Raw genomic sequence first — 25,629 nt, forward strand, 5'->3', positions numbered from 1 at the left:
CACGGAGGGAAACAAATTTCGACTTGTAACCTCGAATTGAGGTCTGGCGAACGATAATATACGATATTCTAATAAGTGTGAAACATTTTGCCATATCAAGCGTCAAATATTTCAACGTTTCGCCCTTACAGTGTTTCTACGAATACAGAAACTGTGATATCCAAAGAGAAGTAGAAATTGTAAGCAGAAATTGCAGGAAGAGTGCTTCAAAAATCTTGTATAAATGATAATGTTGCAAACTGTGGAGTTATGTTTACTCAATTTATATATTTGAATTTTATAGAATTCTTACGATATGAGTAAAATAAACTTCAGTTTATGGTGACAAAAATTACCCTCAAACGGTACAATTTAAATTGTAAGTCATGTTGATGAATACTATAATTAAAATAAAAAATGGAATGACATATCTTGTAATATTATCGTCTATACAATATTTTTCATATCATTTTACCTATGTGCTGTTCACAAAATTAATACTTCTGTGTTTCATATCCTATTTTGAAATGTGTAGATGCTTAATATGGACAAATTCTTAAAATTATTATTCACATACAAATTCTACAAATTATTAAGATGAGTGAAGCATAGTTCTGCATTCGTTTTCGAAGAATCATCTTTCACGCTACAAATTTTTGGTAATTTGGGAATTTCTGAGAAATCGATGACGATCGATAACCAAGATGGCTACTGCTAAACCGACCACTTGCAAGGAGGCAATTCGCCGATGGGAAGAAGAGAATGGACAAGAAGCTTCCACTGCAACGGAAGTTATCCTGAGCTTTCAATGGCCTCCCATAGAGAAGATGGACAATGCTTTGGCAACCTTGGCGAACTGCGAGAAGCTTTCACTGTCGACAAACATGATCGAGAAAATTGCAGGTGGGTATTTTATCTATCTTTCTTCTTTCAATTTTGTTTGCGTCGTCAGTCGCATTTCATTATTCAATAAAGAAATACTTCTACAATTTAACCTTAGAGGATTCACACATTTAGAAAGTGAATAAAATGAATATGTAAAAGATGTAACATTCCCTTTCAAGCCATATATTTTCATTTAAAAATTACGTTAGTAACAATTTATGCTGGAATATCAACTTTCACAGTTTTCTTTATACAGTATATTTTTATATGTAGATTGATTTAATAAACTCTCTATATGTTAATTTAATAAATTGAATATTCAGTTATTGAATTCTATACTTCTTTTATATTATGTTATTTTATGTCTTAATTAGAAGTTCTTTCTCAAAGAGGATCTGAAAAATTATGTTCAAAACGTCTAATGAATATATACTATTTTTATACATAATGTTTCCTTATAAAAATGCCATACAAATTGAGGTCGAGAACGTTTTCGGAATTAAAAAAAATTCCTCGAATCAACTGGAATGTAAATGAATTTTTCCTTCCCCATAAAATATCTACTGAATCTTTTCCCTCTGTTTAAGATCTATAATTCCTACTGCGACTGCTCTGTATGCATTTCTATTCATAAATGAAGTCCTTGCCGTTGGTGCTGTAATGAGAATTGATTATTCATTTTTTCGCGAAGAACCTGTTTAGGTCTTTGTTCGTTCGATGGCATCTATTCGATATTTATATTTGCCCGGATAAAGAAGATTTTATAATTTGCGCAGACGTGCTCCAATTTGCACGAAACAGAGCAAAACGCGCAAAAAAAATGAACGGGACGAGCGTTCGACAGTGCGGATAATTCGATGTAAATGAAATCACGTTACGGGTCACGTGAAATGGACCGCTGGTGCTAGCTAACCTCCTTAATTGACGCGTAATCGCGCCGCAATTAATGCAATTCGATCGGACGGAAATTCGATTATACGCGGATCTTGGTAAATCATGTTCGCCATTTTGCGAAGAAATTTTGCCAAGTCATTTTCTGTCTGGTATTTTCTTTCGTCACTACCCTATTTCTTTTCACTAATTGTTAGTATACCTTTCTTGGTAAGTATGATTTTACCTTCGAACTTATTTGCTGTTTATGTATAAATTTATTTACTTCAAAAGTAAACGAAGTCGCATTTCCTAATAAATCATCAGGCTTTAATATGGTATTAATAAGTTTTTCTAAAACAATGACGTCAATACAGCTTCTCGGAAATTATCCCTTTAATTTCCCTCTACTTTCTGGTACATTTCCCTTCATTTCTTGGTACTCCCCTCTTAAATTCTTCTCTTCTCAATGTGCAACGTTGTTGAACTCTTGAGAGGAACGATTTGCAATATTGTTGAACTTCGAGTGGAGGGCAGTATCGGTACCAGTGCATCACCGAACATTTCGGAAGCCTAGCGCACGGACGAGGAGCAGCCGCACTTCCGGCAATCGCCGTCGTCCTTACTTAACCCTTTCGTTACGGATGCCGACTATAGTCGGCGGCGGTGCGACGTCCTGTGTGTACGGGTCCAATTATAACCGACCACGGGGCCCGCGGGATGACCTGTTTGTATGGGTGCGGCACATTTCGCGGCGCGATGACTCGTTCAGTGGCGCTTACTGCCGTAAGCAAAGGGTTAAGAACATGTACTTCCTTTCCGTGAGCGCAACAGTATTTTGCGATTTATCGACAAATGCAGCTCAGCCGTTCGTCCTAACAATGTTTTGTCGCCAGGTTTTCAACGGGTTAAGCCGGCGACTGACTTGCAACAGAACATTGTAATGTAACGCGAGCATTCGCTTAGTTTGGCGGACTAGCGAGCGACGAATCGAGCCGTTCTTGCGCTCGGTTCGCGCTTGACCGTGCTCCACTGGTCGGTCGGTTTTTTGACGAACCTCTTTGATCGTCTACTTTTCACTGAACTGAGTAGGAAGCATTGAGAGAGAATTCAGCCGAGAGTTCGAAGCGAGCATTCGTGATTCCAAAAAGGACCTTGTAATGTAACGTTGGTGTCGAACCGTAAAATTCGTGCCGAGCAGTTCATTACAGCGTTTTGTTGCAAGTCAGTCGCCGCCTTTACACATCTTGGCTCATCCTGGAGTGAAAGCGATAACTAGGTTGGTCAGACAACGCTAAGTGTCCCAGCATCGGAACCACACTGGAAGCCAACAGCCTATTGAAGCGATTTTACAGGCAGCCAAAAACAGCAGTCGCCTACAGTTCGTTGCCTACATACATTTGCTTAGTTTTAAGTATCGAGTAAGATTTAGTGTTGTACTATACTGCATTATACTGCATTATATTGTATGTCTTTAGTATCTTTATATGTATGCCGTAGTAGTAATTTGTGTGTAATGTCTAGCATAAATTCGTATTAACGGCTTTGTATTGCTTTTGCCTTTCGGTGCGTAAACAAAAGCTATGAATGTTGCGCGCGAAACAGAAAAATAGCGCAGCTGAAATTTGAATGTGCGATAATCATGTATGTATCAATGTATTTTATATAACACGCGGTATGTACGCGTAGCGTAATAACTTAAGGTGGTTCTTTCCCAGCTATACTAGTCAAAACAAAACTCAAATATAGAAAGTATTAACAACGATATATTTTCTATAATAAAATTCTTAAATTATTATTTGATTAGGATTTTTAATAAAAAAAAACTTGTAATTGATACAATTACAGTTGCAATTAATTTTTCAAGTATTATTACATCCAACATGTTCGTTGTGCAATCGAATACGCCACAACGTCGAGAAGACAACCGAACAATCAAATTAGCTACTAAGGGTTGTCGCATAACAGGGGTACCTCTGCGTCTACGAGATGATAACCGAACCGACAAACCGGCTAGCGTAGGTTGCCGCATGAAACTGAACCGACAAGCAGGCTAATATCAGTTGCTGCATACCAAGGGCATCTCTGCGCGAACGATGTTAGCAATCGGGTCTTTTTTTTTTATGTGTGAAAATACATTACGCACCCCACGCCATCCCGGGTGGGGGCGGGGGGGCGGGGTGGCAGGGGTATGCGGGACTCACCCCGGCTTGACGGGTCTTGACCCCGGTCTTCTCGGCCGCGCCCCCTTCTCGTGAGGGGGGCAAGACTTGTCGCGGGGACAAGCGCCGCACCCACACTCTTAATACTCAACTCCTAATACCTTCTAACACCATCTAACACATATTAATATGTATCTCTTAACCACTCCTAAACAACTCCTAGCAAATCCTTACAGGTCCTAATACCTTCTAACACCTTCTAACATCTCCTAAGACATTCTGACATTTTCCTTTATTTCCTTTCATTCCCTAGCACATTTCCCTTTAATTTCTTTTCATTCCCTGGTACACCTCCTCGCTGTTCATGTGACCCTGATACCGAAGGTAAGTTTCGAGGCAGAATTAAAACTAATCCCACATATTCAAAAAGCCCTTTCCAGCCCAAAAACTCCTTCTTCACGAGGAGTAAAATTCGAGCCAAAATATGATCCCTGCCACGACCTCACCCATTATGATCTCCTAATACAAAAGATAAGTTTCGAGCCAGAATTAAAAACTATGATACCTCCTCGCACATCACGTTCTCCTGATACAAAAGATGAGTATCGATATTCAATTAAATTATGACACCCCTTCGCATGTCATGTTCTCCCAAAACTTCCGGTTTGCCGCGTGGTATGGTAACAACGGAAAATTGTGGTTCAAGGTAGAATTTAAAATTGTGGTGTAAATATACAAACTAACTAATAGAATTTATAGTTAAAACATTCAGTGAGGTGGGGGGAACAACCCAAGAATATAATTTTTAAAGGGGGGGACTCACCCGATCGAGATGTGACCAGTGAAATAAAGTTAACCTCTCTCTCTACATGAGAGATAGTCACGAGGAGGATGGAGAAGGAACAGGGGGGGAGAGAGGAGTCTCCCTCCCTAAGACCGGAAGTGCGTTGGCACTACGTGATCCAAAAATCAAATTGATCCAGAGATCAGCCGAAGAAATATACAAGATGAGAGCCTATAGGAAGGAAGAAGATTTAGCTCAACCAATAAGAAGAAACCGAGAAGAAGGGGACGGACCAACCAGCGCGCCGGAGGAGATGCACTCAGCGCCACCATCACAAGAGAAAGTGAAAACAAGAAGGAAGAGTTTAGAACAGGCAATCGAGAACGAATACAGCGATGAAAGTAGAAGCGTGAGAAAGAAGTTGAAAATAATAGGAAACGAAAAAGTTAATATAGAAGTAAATACATATCAAAGCGAAACAGAAAATAATACAGAAAAGGATCTAAACGTTCGATCGATAATCGAATCGATAAATTCTAGGCAGGAAATTTCTAAGGTAAGAAGCGTGGGTGGCCGATACGCAACACGTGGCGCGGCACATGTAGAAAAAGACACAGATTCAGATTCGTCTTTTGACAAAAAAAAGGTGATACAGACCAAAAAGAAATCCCCTACTAAAGGGGACACGGATTTTATTTCTCTTTTCGAACTAGAAGTAGTTAGAAGGATCGACAAAAAAGAAGGTAAAATTAATTTCAAATCTAATAAGAAACTTAACTATCTTAAAATTTTTAGATTCCTAAGGGAAGATTTAAAAAAAATAGAAGCCATTAAAATGCTCAACAAACACATAGCAGAAATTAAAATAAAATATCCGGAAGAAGGAAGAGCCATATTTAACAAATACGTCAAAAAGAACAATGGGGAGTACAAAATCCGCATACCAAGGAGATCCGAATTCAGGATAGGGATTATAAAGGAATGGGAATACTCATTGGAAGAACTAAAGGAGGAAACATCCCCGGGACAAAATATCGAATCCTTTGAAAGACTGAGAAGGAGAAAGAAGGTTGACAACGGATATGAGTGGGTGGATACGCACATGGTGATAGTGAAGTTTAGGGGAACGAGCCTTCCCACCAAGTTAGTGATCATGGAAGGGCACGTTTCGCTGAATGTGACCCCTTTTGTCAGAAACATTAGGCAGTGCTATCAATGTTTAAGATTCGGTCACACAAAGCGCTTCTGTCGAGAAGCAACAAGTAAATGTTTCAATTGCGGAAGCACAGCACACGGAGAGTGTTCCAACCCCCCAAGGTGCGCAAACTGCGAAGATGATCACTCGGCTTTAAACAGGCAATGCCCATATGCAGTGCTGGAAAAAGCAATTAATAAATTGATTGCATACAAAAACATGTCTTTCCACGAAGCCAAAAGCGTCGCAATGACGGAACTGAACTTTAAAGGTAATAACAACTTCAGAGACAAGGGAGAGGATTTCCCTGCATTAGGTCAAAGAAGCAATAGAAACAGATTTTCAATGGAAATAGAAAAATGGGAGGACAGACCGTGCCCGATAAGAGCAAACGATTGGTTCACACCTAACAGAAGGCAACCGAGGGGGTACGATGGCAAAGGACGCACCTTACCAGAGTCTTTAAAGGTCAGTAACAACCAAAATAATCGATTTTATCCATTAGAAGAAGAAGATACCCAGATACTGCCACCAACGCAGTACGAATATGACACGGAGGAGAGAAAAGAAAGTTATCTTCATAAGCAAAGGAACTACAAACCCTATAAAACTAACTTTGGCATCCAAAATGACAACGATATAGAAGAACTAATAAAATGGATTAAAGAACAAAACCTCACCAATATTATAAAAAATAAACTGAAAGAATCGTCACCAGGAACCACAAGGGATCATAAATATACTCAGGGAAACAAAGGAGAACCAACCGAAAGAGAACTCGACCAGATATACGAAGACAAACAAAGATACTACCTCAAAAATTACCACAAAGAAAAACATAATTTTCAGCAAGATAGAGAAATCAGAAAGCTACCCATAACCTACAAAGATGAGCGATACCAAAATACAAAAAGTATTAGGAAAGAACCTCCAATAGTCATCAAGAACAAAGATTTTTACCATCAAAATAAACCAACAACATCTAAACACAGAACCACGCCAACAAGGGAAGACAACCTACATATCCCAGAATTCAGAAGCAAAAGAACTTTTAATTAAACATAATTATTCAACTTTACCAAAAACCTCACCTAGACCGACGCAGACGGAAGAAAAAAAGGCTCCGTCGATTAACCCACAATCAGGATATATGTCAAATGAGGAATGGGAAGGAACTCCTCACATTGAAGAATTGACCAGCCAAAAGAAGAGTGAAGAAAAGACTGAATCAACTGATCAACAGAAGAGCCCAGTAGAGCCGAACCAAGTAGAAATGGACTTTACATTCCAAAAAGTCATTCCTGACACTCAGGATAAGGAAGAAGATAATTATTCCGAATCATTTAAATCTCCTCAAACAGAGACAGACGATGACTTAGATTTTGTAAACTCTCAACCAGAGAACAAGTAAGAGAAATCACTTAATATTTATATTTTTTGTTTTTTCTTTAGAGATATACAAATATCTCATATATATTTTTGTTTTCATATTATATATTACACGTTGATTGTATTTTATATCATGTTATGCTATAGGAACAGATAATGTTCAATATACGTTTTAAAAAATAAAAAAAGAAAAAGGAAACAATAGATTTACAGTTAAAGAATTTCTGAAAAAAAAAAAAGAAGAAAAGCATAGTAATGAAAAATTTAGAAAAGAAATACGCTAGCAATGAGAAATGGTTCCTTTTTCTTTTTTCAGTATATACGAAAAGCCGATATCACATAAAAATATTTAAACATAGTAATAAGACGTCAACCAAACAAATTCTATTTATAATTTTAGGGAATTTAAGAATCAAAAAAGATAATAATAATAATAACCATAAATCAGGTCTTAAAAAAAAAAACTGGAACGAAAATTAATAGATACAATCCGGTTATTAATTAGCTTTATTTTGAAAAATAGAAAACATTACATATTTTGTTAACCTTTTAAAAAAAAAAAAAAAAAATATAGCCACCAAACCTAAAAGTAAATGCATTTATAAACTCAGATACTCCTTACATACTCACGATAATTTTTTCCACAGGCTTAAAGTACAAAACAGTGATAATAGAATAAACGATAAACTAACAAAATGCACAATAATGTAAAACTGAAAATAGGATTATGGAATGCAAGGAGTATAGGAAATAAAATAGACGAACTTAAAACAAAGATCAGCAATTATGATATTATGCTTATAACGGAAACGTGGATATTAGACTATAATAACTATCAAATACAAGGTTACCAGTTAATTAACAACGGAAATGACTATAATATAGAAAGAGTAGGAAATAAGACCTACCAACAAGGATGCGGACTAGGTATTTATTATAAAGAGGACATAAATGTAAAGAAGACCAAATCATAGAAAATAGACAGAAGGTTCGAGACACTAGTGGTGGAGATCCTTGATAATAACCAAAAACAAATATTTCAGATAGGTCTAATTTATAGGACAAACGGAAGACCCCGCGTCTAAAAATGTATGATAAAATAGGTACCTTAATTAATAACAGCAATTATAATATAGTTCATTTAATAAACAGCGAAAAGAGTTCAGTACTTAAAGCAATTATAGTTTTTTTTAAAAGAAACCAACATTGAATTGTAAGAACTACTAGCTAGTCAGATCCTACTAACACAGGATAATGAAAAAACAATGTATTTAAAGCTAGGAATCGTTCCTATTAACTCTGTACGCGACTTTAAAAAAAAAAAAAAGATATATATATACAAATGATTAAAGAAAATAGGAATACAATAACGAAAGCTCAAATGAAGACTGAGACCATATTGGTCAATTTAGATTTAATAAAGATCAATAAGCTAAATGTAATCCTATTTTTTTTATATATATATTTATATAAGTACACATATAGTATATATATAAGCACAAATAAGGGGAGGATTAACAGTATTAAAGAAACTGTGATATGGGAAACTTCCCCAGAGGCGCAATACAGAATAGATTTTAAGTAAAATAACACAGGGCTAAGAAAGAAAAACAAAAATAAAGTAATTTATTTTTGCAGACTTTAAAAGGGCATAATTGTAAGGTAGGAGAATAAGATACTCATAATTGTTGATTTTTATCCACTAACCACAAAATGTACAAATAGTTAATAAGTAAACAGCTACACGTACAAAATATTATAATCGAGCGGAATATATTAGGATAAGGTTATTTTGTTAACAAACGAAATGTAAAAAAAAAAAAAAAATAGCTCATGTACAACGGAAATGTGTAAATAACAACGTTAATTGTTACACAATAAAGAAACATACAAACATACAAACAAACATGTTCTCCCAATACACAAGATAAGCTTTGAGCCAGAATTAAAAACTATGATACCACCTCCGTCATCACGTTCTCCTGATACAAGAGGTAAGTATCGATATCCAATTAAAAGTTATTTCACCTCTTCACCTATCATGTGCTCCTGATACCAAAATGCAAAATCGGCCAGAATTTCGAACCGTACCGAAATTTAGCCCCTTGAATTAGGCAACCTGTACTAACAGGTATGTCGAGCCGGTTTCTTGCTCGTAGGCGCAAACGTGCCACCTTTTCGCATATCATGTGGTCCTGATACCAAAATGTACAATTTCCTCAGAATTTCGATACGTACCTGGTATTCCTCGTGCCGCCTCTTCGCATATCACGTTCTCCTGATACCAAAATGTAATATACGGCCAGACTGTGAATCGTACCATATGTTCTTTGTGCCCCCTCGGTTTCACGACTACTGCGTTGAGTAAAATAATACGTGAAAAACTAATTGCAATTGGACTTGTATCAATTCATATCAACTATTTTTTTTAAGTTTAAATCATAATCAAATTATAATTTATGTATTTATTCTAATAAATACATCGTTGTTAATATTTACTGTATTTGAGTTTTGTTTTGACTAGTATAGTTTGGAGGAACTACCTTAATCTATTTCCTTACATTTTATGTCATTACCTATAAAGATGCAATCTATGAATTCATAGTAATGAATAAAAGTGCAGAAGGAGGAACATTCTGGTTAGCTGCAAGCTACCAATCAAAAAATATAATGTTAATCCTCCTGATGATCCATTAATATTTTCTTGTTTGAAAAAGGAATCGGTAGCTTGAAGAACCTAAGAATCCTCTCGTTAGGCCGCAACTTAATTAAGGGGTTCACCGGCCTGGAGGCGTTGGCAGACACTCTGGAAGAGCTTTGGATATCTTACAATCTTATCGAGAAAATGAAAGGAATCAACACGATGAGAAATCTTCGTGTACTGTACATGTCGAACAATTTGGTGAGGGAGTGGAACGAATTCAACAAGCTTCAGGAGCTAGCGAATCTTCAGGACCTCGTTTTCGTTGGAAACCCACTGTACGATAGCCTCGAAGTACGTTGATATAATCTTTCAATTTTTCGGTAATCCGATTCTTTGAAGTCAATAACAAATTAGTTTCTGTACGAATTCAGTTAATTGATTTTAAATTGAGTTTAACCTGCACAAACTGCATTGTTTCTACTTGTGCTGATGTAGATTAATAATTATAATAAATATTTAGAAAATTATGTACAAGTTTAGGTTTTTTCTAAAAGTACTTTTTTAATGGCAAAACAATTTTCTCTGTGATATTTCCAGGTGGACCAGTGGAGGTCAGAGGTGGCCAGACGCTTACCAACGTTGGAGAAATTGGATGGTGAACCGATCATACGAGCGGAAGAATGTTCAACCGCGAACCAATCACAAAAACTTGATAGCCCTTCCCAACCCGAGACTGCCTAAAACAATGTTGCAGACCATTTATGAACGCTTTTGATAGGTTTCCTCTTTTTGACACTTTTACCTTCGTTGTTTTATTATTTTATATTGTATTATTTTATATTTTATGTACACCACAAACAACTTCTTAGACCTTTATACAAGAAAACGTCCCACGTCCGTGGAGTAGCTAGAAATAAGGATATGTATTTTTATTAGCTACAGGAACTCAAGCTTAAGGGATGAAATTACCCTTTAATATAATGTAGTCTTTTAGACCCTTATTGCTCAGGGGTTTATAATTTTTCATGAAAAAATAACATGGTACACGTGCCAATGAAGAATTTCATAAAGTATTGTGTTATACTATCTACTTAGTAGAATGTATTTGTCAGTATTATGTATTATTAACGTAGAGAAGAAAAATTATTGCCTGATCGGAAGGGATAGAATCTGAGGAAATAGAGATGGACAAAATTTGTACGCAAGTAATAGACCACGAATAAAATCAATCCATAACAATATATTCGTTACTTTCATTTGATCGAACAGTTTTTCTATTTGTTCATGGTGAAATAACTCGTTTTATAATTCGAACTTTTATCAATTTTAATTCAACAAGTAACGAATAGAATGTCGAATATCTTTCGTATTATTCTCAAAAGGTGTTTAAAAAAAATACGTTTGATAAATATCCTTGTTCGATTATTACCAAAGAATGTACACCTTCTTCACATTCATTCTCGATACATACGAGAGCAACAAAAGAAACACCAAACTTCCATTTTTATCCATTATTCCATCTTGCTATTTAAATACAAATTTTGCCCATTTTCGTAAAAAAACAGCCAACGACCGGGGTTACATTTATATTAATTTATTCGTCTCACGATACAAGACAGATCGTACATACGTTCTGGTGATTGTAAAAGGTTGAAAAAGCAAATAGAGTTCGATTGGATTCGATGCACGAGATATATCGAGGATCGGACAGACGACTTTTCGAGAGATCATCGTTTCTTCTCTTTTTTAGTTTTTTTTTCATTTTTCGTAGATTTTTGCATTAATTCTGTGTACGTGTGAGTGTGGTTCTTTCTTTTTTTTTTATCGAAGGCGCGTGCGTTATAAAGGTGTGTTGCTGATGTTCGTACTTGTACCATACGTATACGTAGACGCGCGTGATACCGTGCATTAGAAAAATTGACAAGTGTGCGTTTCCTTTTTTTTTTAAATCATTTTACTATCCAGTCAGTTCTTTGTTCCGATGCATTTTTTTGATTAAATTCCTTTGTTTTCTATTTAGGTACATTGGTCGCCAATTTCGATCGCTTACCGATCCAATTTTTTCCACTCTCTCGCCAGATTTGGACCACATACATTCTCCGTGTGTGTTTAGTTCCCTTTTTTTTCACGAATAATTTCATTGAAGCAATTTCCTCGAAGATCCTTCGTCCGATTTCGTCGAATCGATTGTTAGCACGATTCACCGATGAAATTTCCAAGCGAAGAGGCCGTTTCATCGTCGTGCCGAAGAGATCGGAAAAGCTCTAGAAAGATTCAGATTGTACGAGCAAATCAAACACGAATCTTCGCAGTAGAGACACAAGGGGACACCATTTTTTTTTTTTTTGCCACTTGGTATTTAGTAGTTACAACTTCTTATTCATTATTTTTTATTTTTTTTTAGCGTTTTTCTTTTATCATCTTTTTATTCCTTAAATCGCTTCTTAGCGTATCCTTACGTATACATGCAACGGGCACAAATCATTTGTTAATTTATGAATTCCATATACAGTAACAAAATTAACTCAATGAAGTTATTCATCGAAACTTTGCCATTCTTCAAATGCGCACAATTCTGTAAATTTTTATTGTTTAGAGACAATTTTTTGTTTGATTTTACAGGTAATTATTTGTACTTTGTAGACTTCTATTAAATACATACTTCCAGCGTTTCTCATAAAATTCATGCAGTTTATTATTTTATTCATTCTCTTCTACCTATATTACTTTTATCATTGCATTAGATTCACGCATAATCCATTGTCGCCAATGGTGCGTTTTAATGAATAATATCTACAGTATAAAAGTGTAATAAGTGTCATAATAAATTATTTAAACCCACTAACCAGCACTACAGACTTCTCTTTATTTAAGTTGCTTACTATAAATCAAACAATCGAATTTTAAAGAAAAGACATTGGATCCATTTTGTATTAATTTGTAACTTAAGAATTTTGTACCATAATTTGTTCAATTGTAGATAATTATCTACAAACTGAAAAATAAAGTTGTCTCGACACAACGAAAATTGACGGACCTATATGCATTTGAAAAATAGCAAAATTTTGGTGAATAATTTTGTTGCGATAATTTTCTTACGTAGCACAGTTTTCTTTTGTTCGTACATTTTTTTTTTATTTAGTCGGTTCATGCGTCGTTTATTTATCATTTAAACGTCGATCGATATCCGTCGTGTGCAGATTGCGATACAGGCGTCGCGGTGCGCGCGAACGGCGATGAGAAGAATAGTATAATCGCTGGAAATCGGTGAAGTGGGAGACGGCGGTGGAAAGATAGAAAGAGACGTTAGCCAATGACGAGTAAGAAAAATATCGTATGTATATCGACTCTCTTGGAATTGATCTGTATCCGTCGAAGCGATGCGAATCGGCGATGAATGTCTTCGCGAGTTTTGCTTCGATTATTTCGAATCGATTTGGACGTGTCGAGCTTCGATGATCCATATACCGCGCGGAGAATGAAAGATCGATCCTGGAAGTAGTTGCGGGTCATATTTGGTCAGACGTCTTGAGGTACCCACGGTTGAGATTATTTTGCAATATTCAATATTTGCAGGAATTGTCATATATGTATTATATGTATATTATAAAGAGTATTCCAAAATGGGCTTTAGGACTATTTATTAATAAAACACAAATGGAATGGGAATATATGCGATTTATGTAATTTATATTAGTATGCTCATCACGATTACGTTGACATGTTTTTATAATTAATTAAATCCTCAAGCCCTCTTTTACAAAACCCTTTATATTTTTATAGTACTACTTAAGAATTTTGTACCATAATTTACAGTTTATAGATCAAATACTCTTAATCGGTAGATGATCTTACTTTCATGAATTAACTAATTCTAAAGCCTTTTTTCATATATGATAGTAAATTATTCAAAATTTCGTACTTGTTATGTATCTCTTCTCACTACACAAATCTTCCTTGATTTTTGAATAAATAATTTGTAAAACCTGCATGTAATGTGAGAACCTCACAACCACTGCATCGAAAATTTATTATTAATATATACAATTATAAATCACTCAATGTGTATGTATGATTAATATTATTGCAAATATTAGATGTTGCAAAATAATATTGACCACCTAGGAATGATATTTTATATTTGACATTATCAATTGTGCAGGTACTTAAGTCATCGTAAAGCCAAAGATTGATTTTTTCATAGCCAACCATTGACTGGAGTGATTACGAACGGTTTGACACCAGAGATGAAGCGATATTTCATTTAAATGAAACCATACGTCTTGTGATTTATTTCTGACGTGTGATCAATCAAACCAGGGCACTTTTGAAATGATATTTGAAATACTATTTCAAATAACACGTTATTCTATTTCATAATTACATGAAAATTACATTACATTCTTTTTCATATCTGTAGTCACTTTTGAAATATCATATTGAATAACATATTATTTTATTTCGTAATTATTTGAAATAATTGTGAAATTGTTCCTGATAATCAAATCAAATGATATCACAAGTACACAATGAAATTTCGAATTTGAAAGTGACGATGATGAAATAGTAAAAATTTAATTTGATAATCAAACGTTAGAAGAAATAAATCTGTCGTCAATTTTTCAAGATAAAAGGATCGACTGAAGTAAATTATCTCGAATAATCATTGCCTTTTTCCATTTCAATTAAAATTTACCCAGGTCTGTACTCAAAAAAAACTTATAAAATTTTAACTTGTTCACAATAAAATATTTTAATCTATTATTCCAACTGTATTTTTTATTCCACAAGTTAGAAATAAGAAGTTGTCTATCTTTAATTCGTTATTTGACATTTGTACCTAGACAAGAATCTTACCTGTGCACCACATTCCTCTTATTCGGGACCGATCACCCTTTCTCCATACGATACTCTTAGTTTTCCTCCCACCACTCATTAATTCGTTTTTGGAAAAAGTATTCTGATGTCACGGCCGATTAGCATTGCTTCGAGTCTCGACGGTCTCGACGATAGCTTTTTTAAACGAGATACTTGAGGCTCTTACGGCCTGGGTTCTTGCTGCAACCGCTCGAGGCTTCCAGGATCAAGCAGTGTCTTTTCAAGATGTTAAAATTTCACTATTTCTGTTCTTGTCGCTGTACGTGCATATATCTGTATAATTCAAGTCGAAACAGTTCACTGTCAGTCTCGTTTTGGTCGTTCAATAGACAATAATTACTACTTTCTTTGAGATATACACACACGTTAAACACTTCGTTCATTTCCTTGTACATATTATATAAATATTACGTTTGAGTTTAAAACCGAATGATGATTCCAAGATTCCGTTAATTCTAACATAAAAGAACCCTTTCGACGTTTCGCCAACATATGGCGTCATCGTCAAACTACGAACGACGACTGATGTAAAATCTCGAAAGCTTGACGAAACTATTCACAAGCTACCGAAACGTGGAAATGACTTTCACAAAGGATAACTCCTTGTTCCCGAGTGCCTCGAACGACGTCAGCTATTTAAAACATTTATTTTTAAACACCCTGACAGATTAAAACTTGTTCTCTCTCTCGCTCTCTCTCTCTGTACTTTGCTCAGCTTTTCTCGACCTCGCTTTGTTCTCGACACAAAAATAGTTCTGGATATATATGTATGCTTTCATTTTGTTATTTTTTCCCTTTGTTTGCGAACATCCCGTTACCCTCGCTGATCCGCTTTTAATATTTATTCTCTTGTTAGTTTTCTTTAGTTACCAACACCGATTATATTCAAACACGATTTACACTGAGAAAGATCTGGCGAATATCAGAGGAAACGGGGGGGTTGGGATTCGTTTGTTTGCACCTGTTTCCCCCTCGTTTCACCCCGTTAAAGACGAGAATTCAACGGCTCGAGACTGCGACGAAGCTTTTGATTCGCGTCGCTTTTCGTTTTACGTCGAGGCGAGTCGTTGCCTTTGTTTCCTCACAAAATCGAGAGCCACTTTGTCGCCGACCCTTGTCTCCAGAATTTGAAGAATCGGGTGATCTGCGAACAGAGAAGAGATTCATTTCACGCGAAGCTCGGTGAATATCGAGTTCATCTCTTAATCTCTGGACCAGAGTCCATTCGTATTTTATCCTTCTTGCCAGAGAAATCATAACGAATGACTGAAAGGAGTTTATAGTACAGTAGAAGCTCGGTTATTGCAGGAAATTGGGACTAAAATCTTTGCAACAATCGAGGTTTCTACCACAATTAAAGTTCAGTGAGTAGTTTGATTGAGAAGTAAAATCCTAGAGTTCCGTTTGGAAATCCTTTGACGAGACACGACTTGGTCAACAAAACGACTTGATTAAAACGTTCAATTAAAGAACATTGTGCATTGATAGCGTTTTTCATCGACTCACTTCGATTCTTTTGTTGCATGAGGGGCAGCTCGGCATGTTTGAGGCCATGGAAATTGTCTATGGTGGCATTCGTGTCAGCCACGCCTGGTATCGTGCTGAGCCCCAAGAATGCTTCGCCCGCGAAGTCATTCGCTGTGAGGACGTCGTGATCCATCACTGTGAAGACCACCATGGAGTCCGGACTTCGACACTGTTCCACGCTCACCGAGCTGCAAAAAATAATCACCCATTTCAACATTGTTCTATTTTCATCGTAGAGCTAACTAGCCTTGTGAATCATGTAACTATCAGTAAATAAAAGTTAGTACATCTAAACCATTGTTCTTTTTAAGAATAAACTTATGCGATGACTTACAATTCGAAACACTCGTCGAAAGTGGGGTTCAGAGTCTTCTTTTTGACGTTGGTTCGCTGCTCGGTGCAGTGCTCGAAGACTCTTCGTGGCAAAAGTTCGATTATGACGAAAGGGTCGCTGAAACCATTCGGGTCTAACGGTATCACGTTTTTGGCATTTATAACTTCAACGCACAGGGAGTCGTGATTCAGGTACGCCATCACTGTTAGAACACCGTATTCCGATGAGACGGTGTTCAGTTGGTCCTGAAACGAATTCTCGGTCAGATCTTTCTTCTAGTCTAGACACCCTTAGTGGCTGTAGCTATGTTTAATTGTAGCTACAGTACGAGTTTAGGGTTTATGGCGATACAGAAATTGAACTCTAGAGGAACCTGAAGTCGTTGTTGATAGTATCGATCGATTAAGAACGAGGTGTCCATTTTATGGTACTGCAAGCGTTCCTCCACGTTCATGAAACTCTGAGAACGAAGTGAATTATACGACAGGCCCTTTTCGTCTGCGTGGAAGAACTTCATCAGCAAGTCCAGGGCCTCGTGAAGCCTCTCGTAAAACATCGCAGGCTTGTCCTGCAAGAAGATATTTAAAATAAAGTAAACCATTTCATACTTCAAGAGTTGATTGCATTCTAAAATTATTTTCACTAACTGATTGTACAGAGAGTGATTCTCGAAGTGTTACTTAAGTAGATCAATTTATATTTTACATCCACAATAGTATACTTATATGAAAATTGATAGAAATATTATTCTACATATGTACTTTCGCTATACAGGGTGTCTACGTATAAATCCGGACATACGCAGGGTGTCAATTCTCCAACAAATTTCCAACAAAAAATTACTCTTAGACATTTTCTTTGTGTCGCCTTATTCTCGAGTATTTTCACTTTTAATATTTTTTCTGCGCTTTCGACTTGGCATTCTTTAAACGGCCATAACTCCACTAAATTACAGTGCAAACTTAAAAATCAGTACACCATTCGAAAGAGCGTTAAATTTTCACACCTCCCTGATGCAAAATCACAATTTATTACGTAGGCTTAATAAGTGAAAAAGTAGGTCAAACTTTACATTGTGACAATTTTTAAAAATTTGACTTTTTCTCTATCCGTTTTTCGGTTTTAAATACATAGTTGTTTGGCGGGCACTCCTCGGAAAATACTTCCTCGAAATTTCAGCTTTTGAATGGTGTTGTCAAAAAAAATTGTACGGTGGTATTTTAGGGAGAAAATGACGTTTGAATGCAGAAAAGCGGAGGTTTTTAGGTGAAAATCAACATTTTTCAACAAAAATCGACTTGTCACTTTAAAATTAGCTTCACATCGGGTTTGATGTATTTTTTAGTGACACTCCCGAGTTTCCCCAATTACGAAAAAAACTGGTTTTTTGACACATCAAAGTTTTGTTTTTTTCCAATAAATTATTTTTTTCAAATTTAAACTCTTTTATTTGATCTCCTGTGCCGAAAACATCGATTTTTTGCTTTGTGAGATCGATCGTGTTGCAATCTTCATATCATTTATCGGTACACCGAGGTAGACTTTGCTTAAATAGTCTCTAAAAATGAAAATTCTATGGATACATGTTCAAAAACAATTATTATTCACCTGTCACTCACGCTCTACACGCGGCTGAGAGAGGCTTGAGGTGTAAAAAAAAAAAAGTTTTTTTCCTAATTTGGGAGACTCGGGAGTGTCACCAAAAAATACATCAAACCCGACGTCAAGCTAATTTTAAAGTGACAAGTCGATTTTTGTTGAAAAATGTTGATTTTCACCTAAAAACGTCTGCTTTTCTGCATACAAACGTCATTTTCATAGAATTTTGTTTTACTGTACCATTCAAAAGCTGAAATTTCGAGGAAGTTTATTCCGAGGAATGCCCGCCAAACAACTATGTATTTAAAACCGAAAAACGGATAGAGAAAAAGTCAAATTTTTTAAAATTGTCAGAATGTAAAGTTTGACCTAATTTTTCACTTATTAAGCCTACGTAATAAATTGTGATTTTGCATCAGGGAGGTGTGAAAATTTAACGCTCTTTCGAATGGTGTACTGATTTTTAAGTTTGCACTGCAATTTAGTGGAGTTACGGCCGTTTAAAGAATGTCAAATCGTAAGCGCAGAAAAAATATTAAAAGTGAAAATTCTCGAGAATAAGGCGACACAAAGAAAATGTCTAAGAGTAATTTTTTGTTGGAAATTTGTTGGAGAATTGACACCCTGCGTATGTCCGGATTTATGCGTAGACACCCTGTTTACATGAAACATTAATATTACACGTTCCATATTGTCAGAAAAAAATTCTATTTAATTATGATTTTATTTAATAGAATGAGAAAGATCCACCCCAATATATGTAACTAGGAAATTCTAGTAGCATAGTACAAGTATGCTTATACCTCCTACATACAGCAATATATTTTCATGAAAGTTTACGGAAATATTATTAAAATATCTATTTTACCAAATATGTTTATAAAATATTTATATTACACATTGCCATTTTGCCAGAAATAATTCCACAATAGCAGAGTTACTTTTAGGATTAAATATGAGGTTTTCTCCTCCCAAGCAATGTCATTTTGATAAATTAATTTCTACTTACACCTGCGTTTCCGTCCATCTGGTTACTCAGTTCGCTTAGAACGACCTCCCAGATGTCCTGGAGGACTCTAAGGAAGTTCACGGTGAGCAAGGCCGAATTAAGCGCCACTAGATGAACGTCCAAATACTCCAGCAACGGCGAGATGGCCTCTGACGTGGGCAGACTATCCGGCGACCAAGCCAGATGGAACATCGCCTTCTTCAGGGGTGGTCTCATCTGGCAATCAAACAAAGAACGTCTCAGATTTCACGTTCTTCCGCCGATCGCGTGAGATCGTTCCAAACATCCTTCCTTTCACACTTCATTCATTTCCTTCAGTAATCAAAGGAAACACTCTTGACGTATGGAACTTCTTTGTGATTCATTATTGTTGCCTGCCAGATAACAGGAGACATATGTTCGAGTTTATGTTTCGGTCTAATTAACCTCTATCAGGTAAGGGCTTGGAGAGCTTGGACGCGACTGCGACTTCGACCATTCAACCCAGAAAAATACGTCGGACTTATCCCTTCCCCTTCTTTGGCAAAATTTCCAATTACGCGAACTTTCGTGCTTGCGTGGCGTTGCGACCACAGAGTCGACCCGTCCTTGTTTACCTGCATAACCGGGCGCATTTTGCGACCCTAGCGAGGTTGATTCTGGTCTAAGGACTGATGTCCTTATCCGTATGGCCTACAAAGCCATCGAAAACCTATGTTTTGCGCAAGCCGAAAGTTTTTCTCTCAAATAAAATGTATACCTACGCTCTTACTCCCCATGCTCTCCCCTTAACATCATTCCACGTTAACAAAATTACACGTCCACAATGGATACATAATTTAAAAGCTAAATATTAAATAGGCTGTTTTAATTCTATTTTAATAATATAATATAATATTGTAAAAATAAACAAATTTTCCAATTACATATTTCACGTTTTGAAATGTAAGAAGGGAGCAATGGTTACATGCCCCAAAAGTAGAATATTTAATGCTAAAAAGATACATTTATATTCTTAATATAAAAAAAAATTATTATTATCCACATTTTCCTATTTTAAAAGCTTTCTCCTTCACTTCGTTTGAACTGTAAATTGTTCCCCTTAAAAGCAAGGCTCTCTCGTTTTAAAAAATACTACATTGAAAGAATTTATAACTGAATTCCTGAAGCAGTAATAAATAAAAAATAAACCGTACAATCCTCATTTTGATATTCCTTTGATGATACGAACCTTCGTGCCGATCCTCGAAACGATCTGGTTTATGAAGAGCAACATTTGTCCAGGTGTCTGTTCCAGCGGTGACGTCAAAGCGGTCCTCCACTGTATACGAGCAGACTCCCCCGCGTGACACTCCAAGGCTGTCAAAAATTTATCGACGTGGAGCTCCTCTCCTAAATCCAGAAGCCATCTTCGAACGTACTCGAGCCCGTTTATGGCTACGCACATCTATGGAACGGAATTATGGTATCACGATCCAAAACGAAACGAGGCACAGTGTGATATTTGACCGATCTAGCTGGACAAAAGGTAATTTTCGAAATGTTTCAAATGTGTTTATGAATACTATAAATCAAGAATAGAATGTCCATTTCACCAGAAAACGTAAATATTATTCCAAAAAATAAGGTATAGTTATTAATTAATAGGGTCTGAACTTCGAGCACACAGTGTTTCATCCTATGGACGCGTATCGTTCGCTTGACTTCAATTCACAACTGCATTGTACCAGTATCCTCTAATGATATTTGGGTGGATGTATTAAATTTGTATGTCTTCCAAGATATTTTCACACGTTTTGTTTTCTTCAAAATCCATTTTATTGGCCTTCTAAACTTTTGTAACAGTTAACTTGTTTTTTAACGACTGTTCTCGAGATATGATTAGACTTTTAACATAGTATTTGATCGTGTTGAAGATGCACGTTTTTTGTGCATAAAGCTAGACTCATAGGCTATCGAACACAAGCAGTCAGAACGTGGACAAATGTGGACAACTAATAATTTTTTAATTGCAAACCAGTAGGGGAACTGCATCTCGTTCCGACTATCTAAATTCAAATCGTTCTCCATTGAAGAGTAATTGATATTTTCGCATATAATTAGCCTCAAATTAAAGAAAAATGATTTGTGTTTTAAGTCCGATAGGTTAGAACTTTTGGAATCTAAATATTTCGAATTACAATTGAGAAAACGCAAGTCATGCGAAAATCGGAATCTTAAAAAAGTACACATGATATCGCCTACCCGAGAAATATTGGAGGATCTTGTCAAAATTGTTTACTGGTATTATATTTACAATATGTCTTTATTACAACAATAAAAAAATACAGTTTCGAATTATTTTATTTTCTGAGACTGCGACGAGTACCCCTCGATTACCGCACCCCGGCCATCCTCGGCATACTCGCGCAAACGTGACCGCGAACGAAGCGGTGCGCGCAACCGCGGCGACGCGAGCACCGCTGCGGGATACGGGTATATTAGGCTGTACGCGGGAAGCCAGAACACAGTCTGTTCGGTGCTCCGACTTGGGCAGTCACCTGCTAGCTAGGTGCCTCCAGTTAATAGGTGATATCCCGAGTACGACGCAACGAATTGACTCTCGCTATAGCCCTGTTGCCCCAGGATACAGCGAGCTCCCGACCCAGACGATCGACTATTGGCGCCCCGTAGTCGAAACGAAGAGCAGTTCCCAGTTTCTCCACGGTAGGCGCACCGCCGCGAAGAAAGCCGGCCGACCCCGTCCGCACACACCTACCCGATCCGCGTGCGAGCCATCCGACCGGCCAGCCACTAGGCGCTCCGGTGCCTGGTCGTTCAAACGGCAATTGTACCCCTAGCGGTAGGTGCTCCACCTTTAAGGGAACAATCGACCATTGTAAATCGGATAGCACCTGTACCCGCACATACCCAAACGATACACCACCGCAAACTTACTGATACAGTACTCTGGTTATTATGTTTCAGGCTAACAGTAAGGATCCGATCCAGTAGTTCATATCTCTAGTTTTAGTTTACTCTCCCTTGTACATACTTTCTTAATAACTTTGTTTGGTAGTTAATAATAATAACTTTAAGCTTTTGAAACGGCCTGATTCATTCAAGCGATCCGTACCCTGACTTTCCATCTTCCGCAAAATACCTCGGTTACATGGCGCCCGAACAGGGACTCAAAGAGACTCTATAGTAAGTTTGCGACTGCAAAACGACACCCGAACGAAGTTAGGTACACTATTGGTTAGGATACAGCGGTTACACTGACACCTATTGTAAACAATCGATTCCACCGCGAACGCAGCAGATGGTCAGAGTATCATGGGTCTACAACCTCAAGAGGAAGGATCATCTGGAAGAACTGGTGAAATATGGATTGGACACATCCGGCAACGTAGATACGCTACGCCAACGTCTAGTACAATACGTACGGCAGAACGAAAACCAGTTCAGATTCAAACCACCAGATCCCGTAGGGTTTGATGAAGACACGGCAAGGATGAAAGACGAAGACATGAATGAACCGGGCATTACCGCAACCGACCAGGCTCAAACGAGCAACCAGATAGAACGCATCGTAATGCTCGGGAATCCGGTACCAGAAGACGTCAGGACTCTGGAATCCATGAGGAAATGGAGATGCCACTTCGACGGGCATAACCTATATACCTTCCTAGAACGCGTAGACGAACTCCAGAAGGCATACCAGTTCACCGATGATCAACTGCTGACAGGACTACCAAAACTCTTGAGAGGCGACGCTCAGCTGTAGTACCGCAACCTACCAAAGGAGAACCTAACCCGGAGAGACGTACAAGAAAACTTACGTGCATATTTCCTGCCTCTAAACGAATTCCGGAATCTAGACCGCCAAATTACTGAACGCCGCCAAGGAGCAAGAGAATCCATACGCTCTTTTACTCTCGCCGTCTCAACGTTAATGAGACGTAGGAGAGGTTACGATACCGAACGCCAGATAGATACGATATACTAATAAATGAAGGCGGTATATCGGCTACACATACGGCGAGGCGAAATAAGAAATATAAACGACATCGTACAAAGAGCGGAGGAACTAGAGACTCCGTCAGATTCACAAGGAGACAAGGGCATATCAACCAGTTCCCAAACCCGTACCGATGACCGTAACGAAAGCCTACGACTGTAAGGAATGTTGTTGGCGCTGTAAGAAAAGAGGCCATAGTCGAATGAACTGTAGAAACACACCTATCAAATTCTGCTCATGGTGTGGAAAAGACAATGTACTGTCACGGGATTGCAACTGTCCGAAGCTGGGAAACGATGTAAGGGCCGGCCCAACATGAAGCCGACCCAGGAAACAGAAAGATTCTACGTCGAAACAGAAGTAGGAAACTGTAAGTGCCTGGCACTTATAGACACCGGATTGAAAAATTCATTCGTCAATGGCCACACCCGTCATCACTATGAGACAGCCCGTTGGACGTACGTATCGGACCAATGGCATGCAGGATTGGCCGATGGAAGAGAGACAATACTAACAGGCTCGACAACCGGAGAAATCAAGATCTTAGGGCAAACATTGCAGCATACATTCTTCGTTATGGGAACACTAGGATGCGACGTACTGCTGGGCATGGACATTCTACAAAGGCTTAACATAAAGTTCTAATAAACGACTGTGAACTGAAACCGGGAATCAACAGAGCGCCAAGTATCTGCGCAGTTGATAACCTCCAGAGTCTAACGGATCTATTAACCGAAAATAGAAAAACAGCTAGAAAGGCTATTGAAATCCGAAAAGGCGTTATTCTCCAAGGTAAAAGGAGTAACCCCTTTAATAACGTACAAAATCCGGCTAAAATCCGAAATACCGATCAAGCAACGTCACAGGCCATGCAATCCGGCAAAACAGCAAATAATGTCCGCGGAATTAGACAAAATGCTTAAAGCCGGAGTAGTACGTCCATCCAAGAGCCCATGGAGCTCGCCAGTGGTAATAGACCGGAAAAAAGACGGCAAGCCAAGATATTGCATAGATTTCCGTAAGGTAAATGACGCCTCCGAAAAATATCTCTAGTTTTAGTTTACTCTCCCTTGTACATACTTTCGTAATAACTTTGTTTGGTAGTTAGTAATAATAACTTTAAGCTTTTGAAACGGCCTGATTCATTCAAGCGACCCGTACCCTGACTTTCCATCTCCCGCAAAATACCTCGATTACAAGACGATCGCGTTTATATTCCGAACAAAGTTCAACACAGTTGCTCCACTACTTTCGACTTATAGAATTGGAACCAAAATTTAAAAATGTGGAAACATTCTCGAAATATATTACTGAAGAATTGAATGTCAATAATGTCAAAGACAATTCAGAAATTGAATTTAAAAAAAATGAAGGACCATTCTTCCAAAATGAAAATATAAAATAACAAAAAGATTGTCGGAATAGGGAATATGTTTTCAAAAGACACCACAAGTGGCTCAATAAAGATTTAGTTTTGCAAATTGAGCACCCCTTGGAACACAACAGACACATTTGAGAAAAGGAACGGATCCCTAATAGGTTTGAAGACTAGGTGTTGAGTCGCGAATGGAGTTAATATCTTTATACCTCACTGAATCGATTAGATTTAAGACCGAGGCTAGTAAGAGTTTTTCTTAAACCTTTTAAAAATATTAAATATGCCCGTTATTACAATAGGTCATGATAAGTTTCATTATCGAATTATTGCATTAACATAATGTAAGAAAACAAAATTTCAGAAAATACATATTCCGTAGTTTGGTCTGTAGTTTGCATACATAAATTGTCGTAAAAATTGACTAACATTTTGCAGTAAAAATGTATTAATGTTAACACATAATTTATAAAAATAAATTTTTCTGAAATCTAATTATATACGCGAATTTGTCGTTAAAAGATACACAATTTTCATGTACAACATTTTTTCCTACACTTAATAGTTTCCGAGATATTTGATCACATAAGTTTTGTCCAGCTAGATCGCTGAAATATCACACTGTGCGACGTCGTGATGCTTAAAATTCATACGTAATCAGGGAGGAACTTAAACAAACCGTCCTTTAAAAGTAATTGTACTTTTACTATTTCTTGTCCAATATCAAAAGAGATTTACCACATGAAACTGACAATGCATAAAAAAAAGTGGGTGCGTGGAATGATGTAAGAAGTGTTACTTCTTAGACACAATGATGAATAGATAGAAAATAAAGTAATATTAGTTTGTTTCATCAAGCACGACGGAAAGAGATGACATCAAGAAATAGAAAAAGTTATAAATATGTCAATCATATACACTTAGGTTTAGAATGCGAATAGGCATCTGCAGTGTTTGTATACACACTTTGGTGGCACCAATACCATCAAGAATCTCAACTATTTCTCTATTATCCAAACT

General features: G+C 37.1%; 2 protein-coding genes across 6 annotated transcripts in view; one reads left to right on the forward strand and one right to left on the reverse strand.

Annotated features, from left to right (window-relative positions):
- On the forward strand, window positions 1-12,753 carry LOC128884695 (dynein axonemal light chain 1-like). 2 transcript variants are annotated; one of them, XM_054138259.1, is made up of 4 exons: window positions 1-179; window positions 515-882; window positions 9,982-10,259; window positions 10,506-12,753. In XM_054138259.1, exons 2-4 carry the CDS (start codon window positions 684-686, stop codon window positions 10,647-10,649), a joined length of 621 nt encoding a protein of 206 aa, XP_053994234.1. In that variant the 5' UTR covers window positions 1-179; window positions 515-683; the 3' UTR covers window positions 10,650-12,753. The 2 variants fall into 2 exon arrangements, with proteins under 2 accessions (XP_053994234.1, XP_053994235.1); XM_054138260.1 differs by having other exon boundaries at window positions 612-882.
- The window catches only part of LOC128884694 (BAI1-associated protein 3), a 188,311-nt gene continuing 174,521 nt past the window's right edge, over window positions 11,840-25,629 (reverse strand). For all 4 annotated transcript variants that reach the window (XM_054138256.1, XM_054138258.1, XM_054138257.1 and 1 more), the window contains 6 exons: window positions 20,466-20,681; window positions 19,256-19,471; window positions 17,021-17,215; window positions 16,648-16,892; window positions 16,293-16,501; window positions 11,840-15,930 (listed from right to left, as the gene is read on the reverse strand). In XM_054138256.1, coding sequence (XP_053994231.1) covers window positions 15,836-15,930; window positions 16,293-16,501; window positions 16,648-16,892; window positions 17,021-17,215; window positions 19,256-19,471; window positions 20,466-20,681 — 1,176 coding nt within the window. In that variant the 3' untranslated portion in view covers window positions 11,840-15,835. The remainder of the gene's footprint in view (window positions 15,931-16,292; window positions 16,502-16,647; window positions 16,893-17,020; window positions 17,216-19,255; window positions 19,472-20,465; window positions 20,682-25,629) is intronic.

This window comes from Hylaeus volcanicus, chromosome 2 (assembly GCF_026283585.1).
Source record: "Hylaeus volcanicus isolate JK05 chromosome 2, UHH_iyHylVolc1.0_haploid, whole genome shotgun sequence".
NCBI lineage: Eukaryota > Metazoa > Arthropoda > Insecta > Hymenoptera > Colletidae > Hylaeus > Hylaeus volcanicus.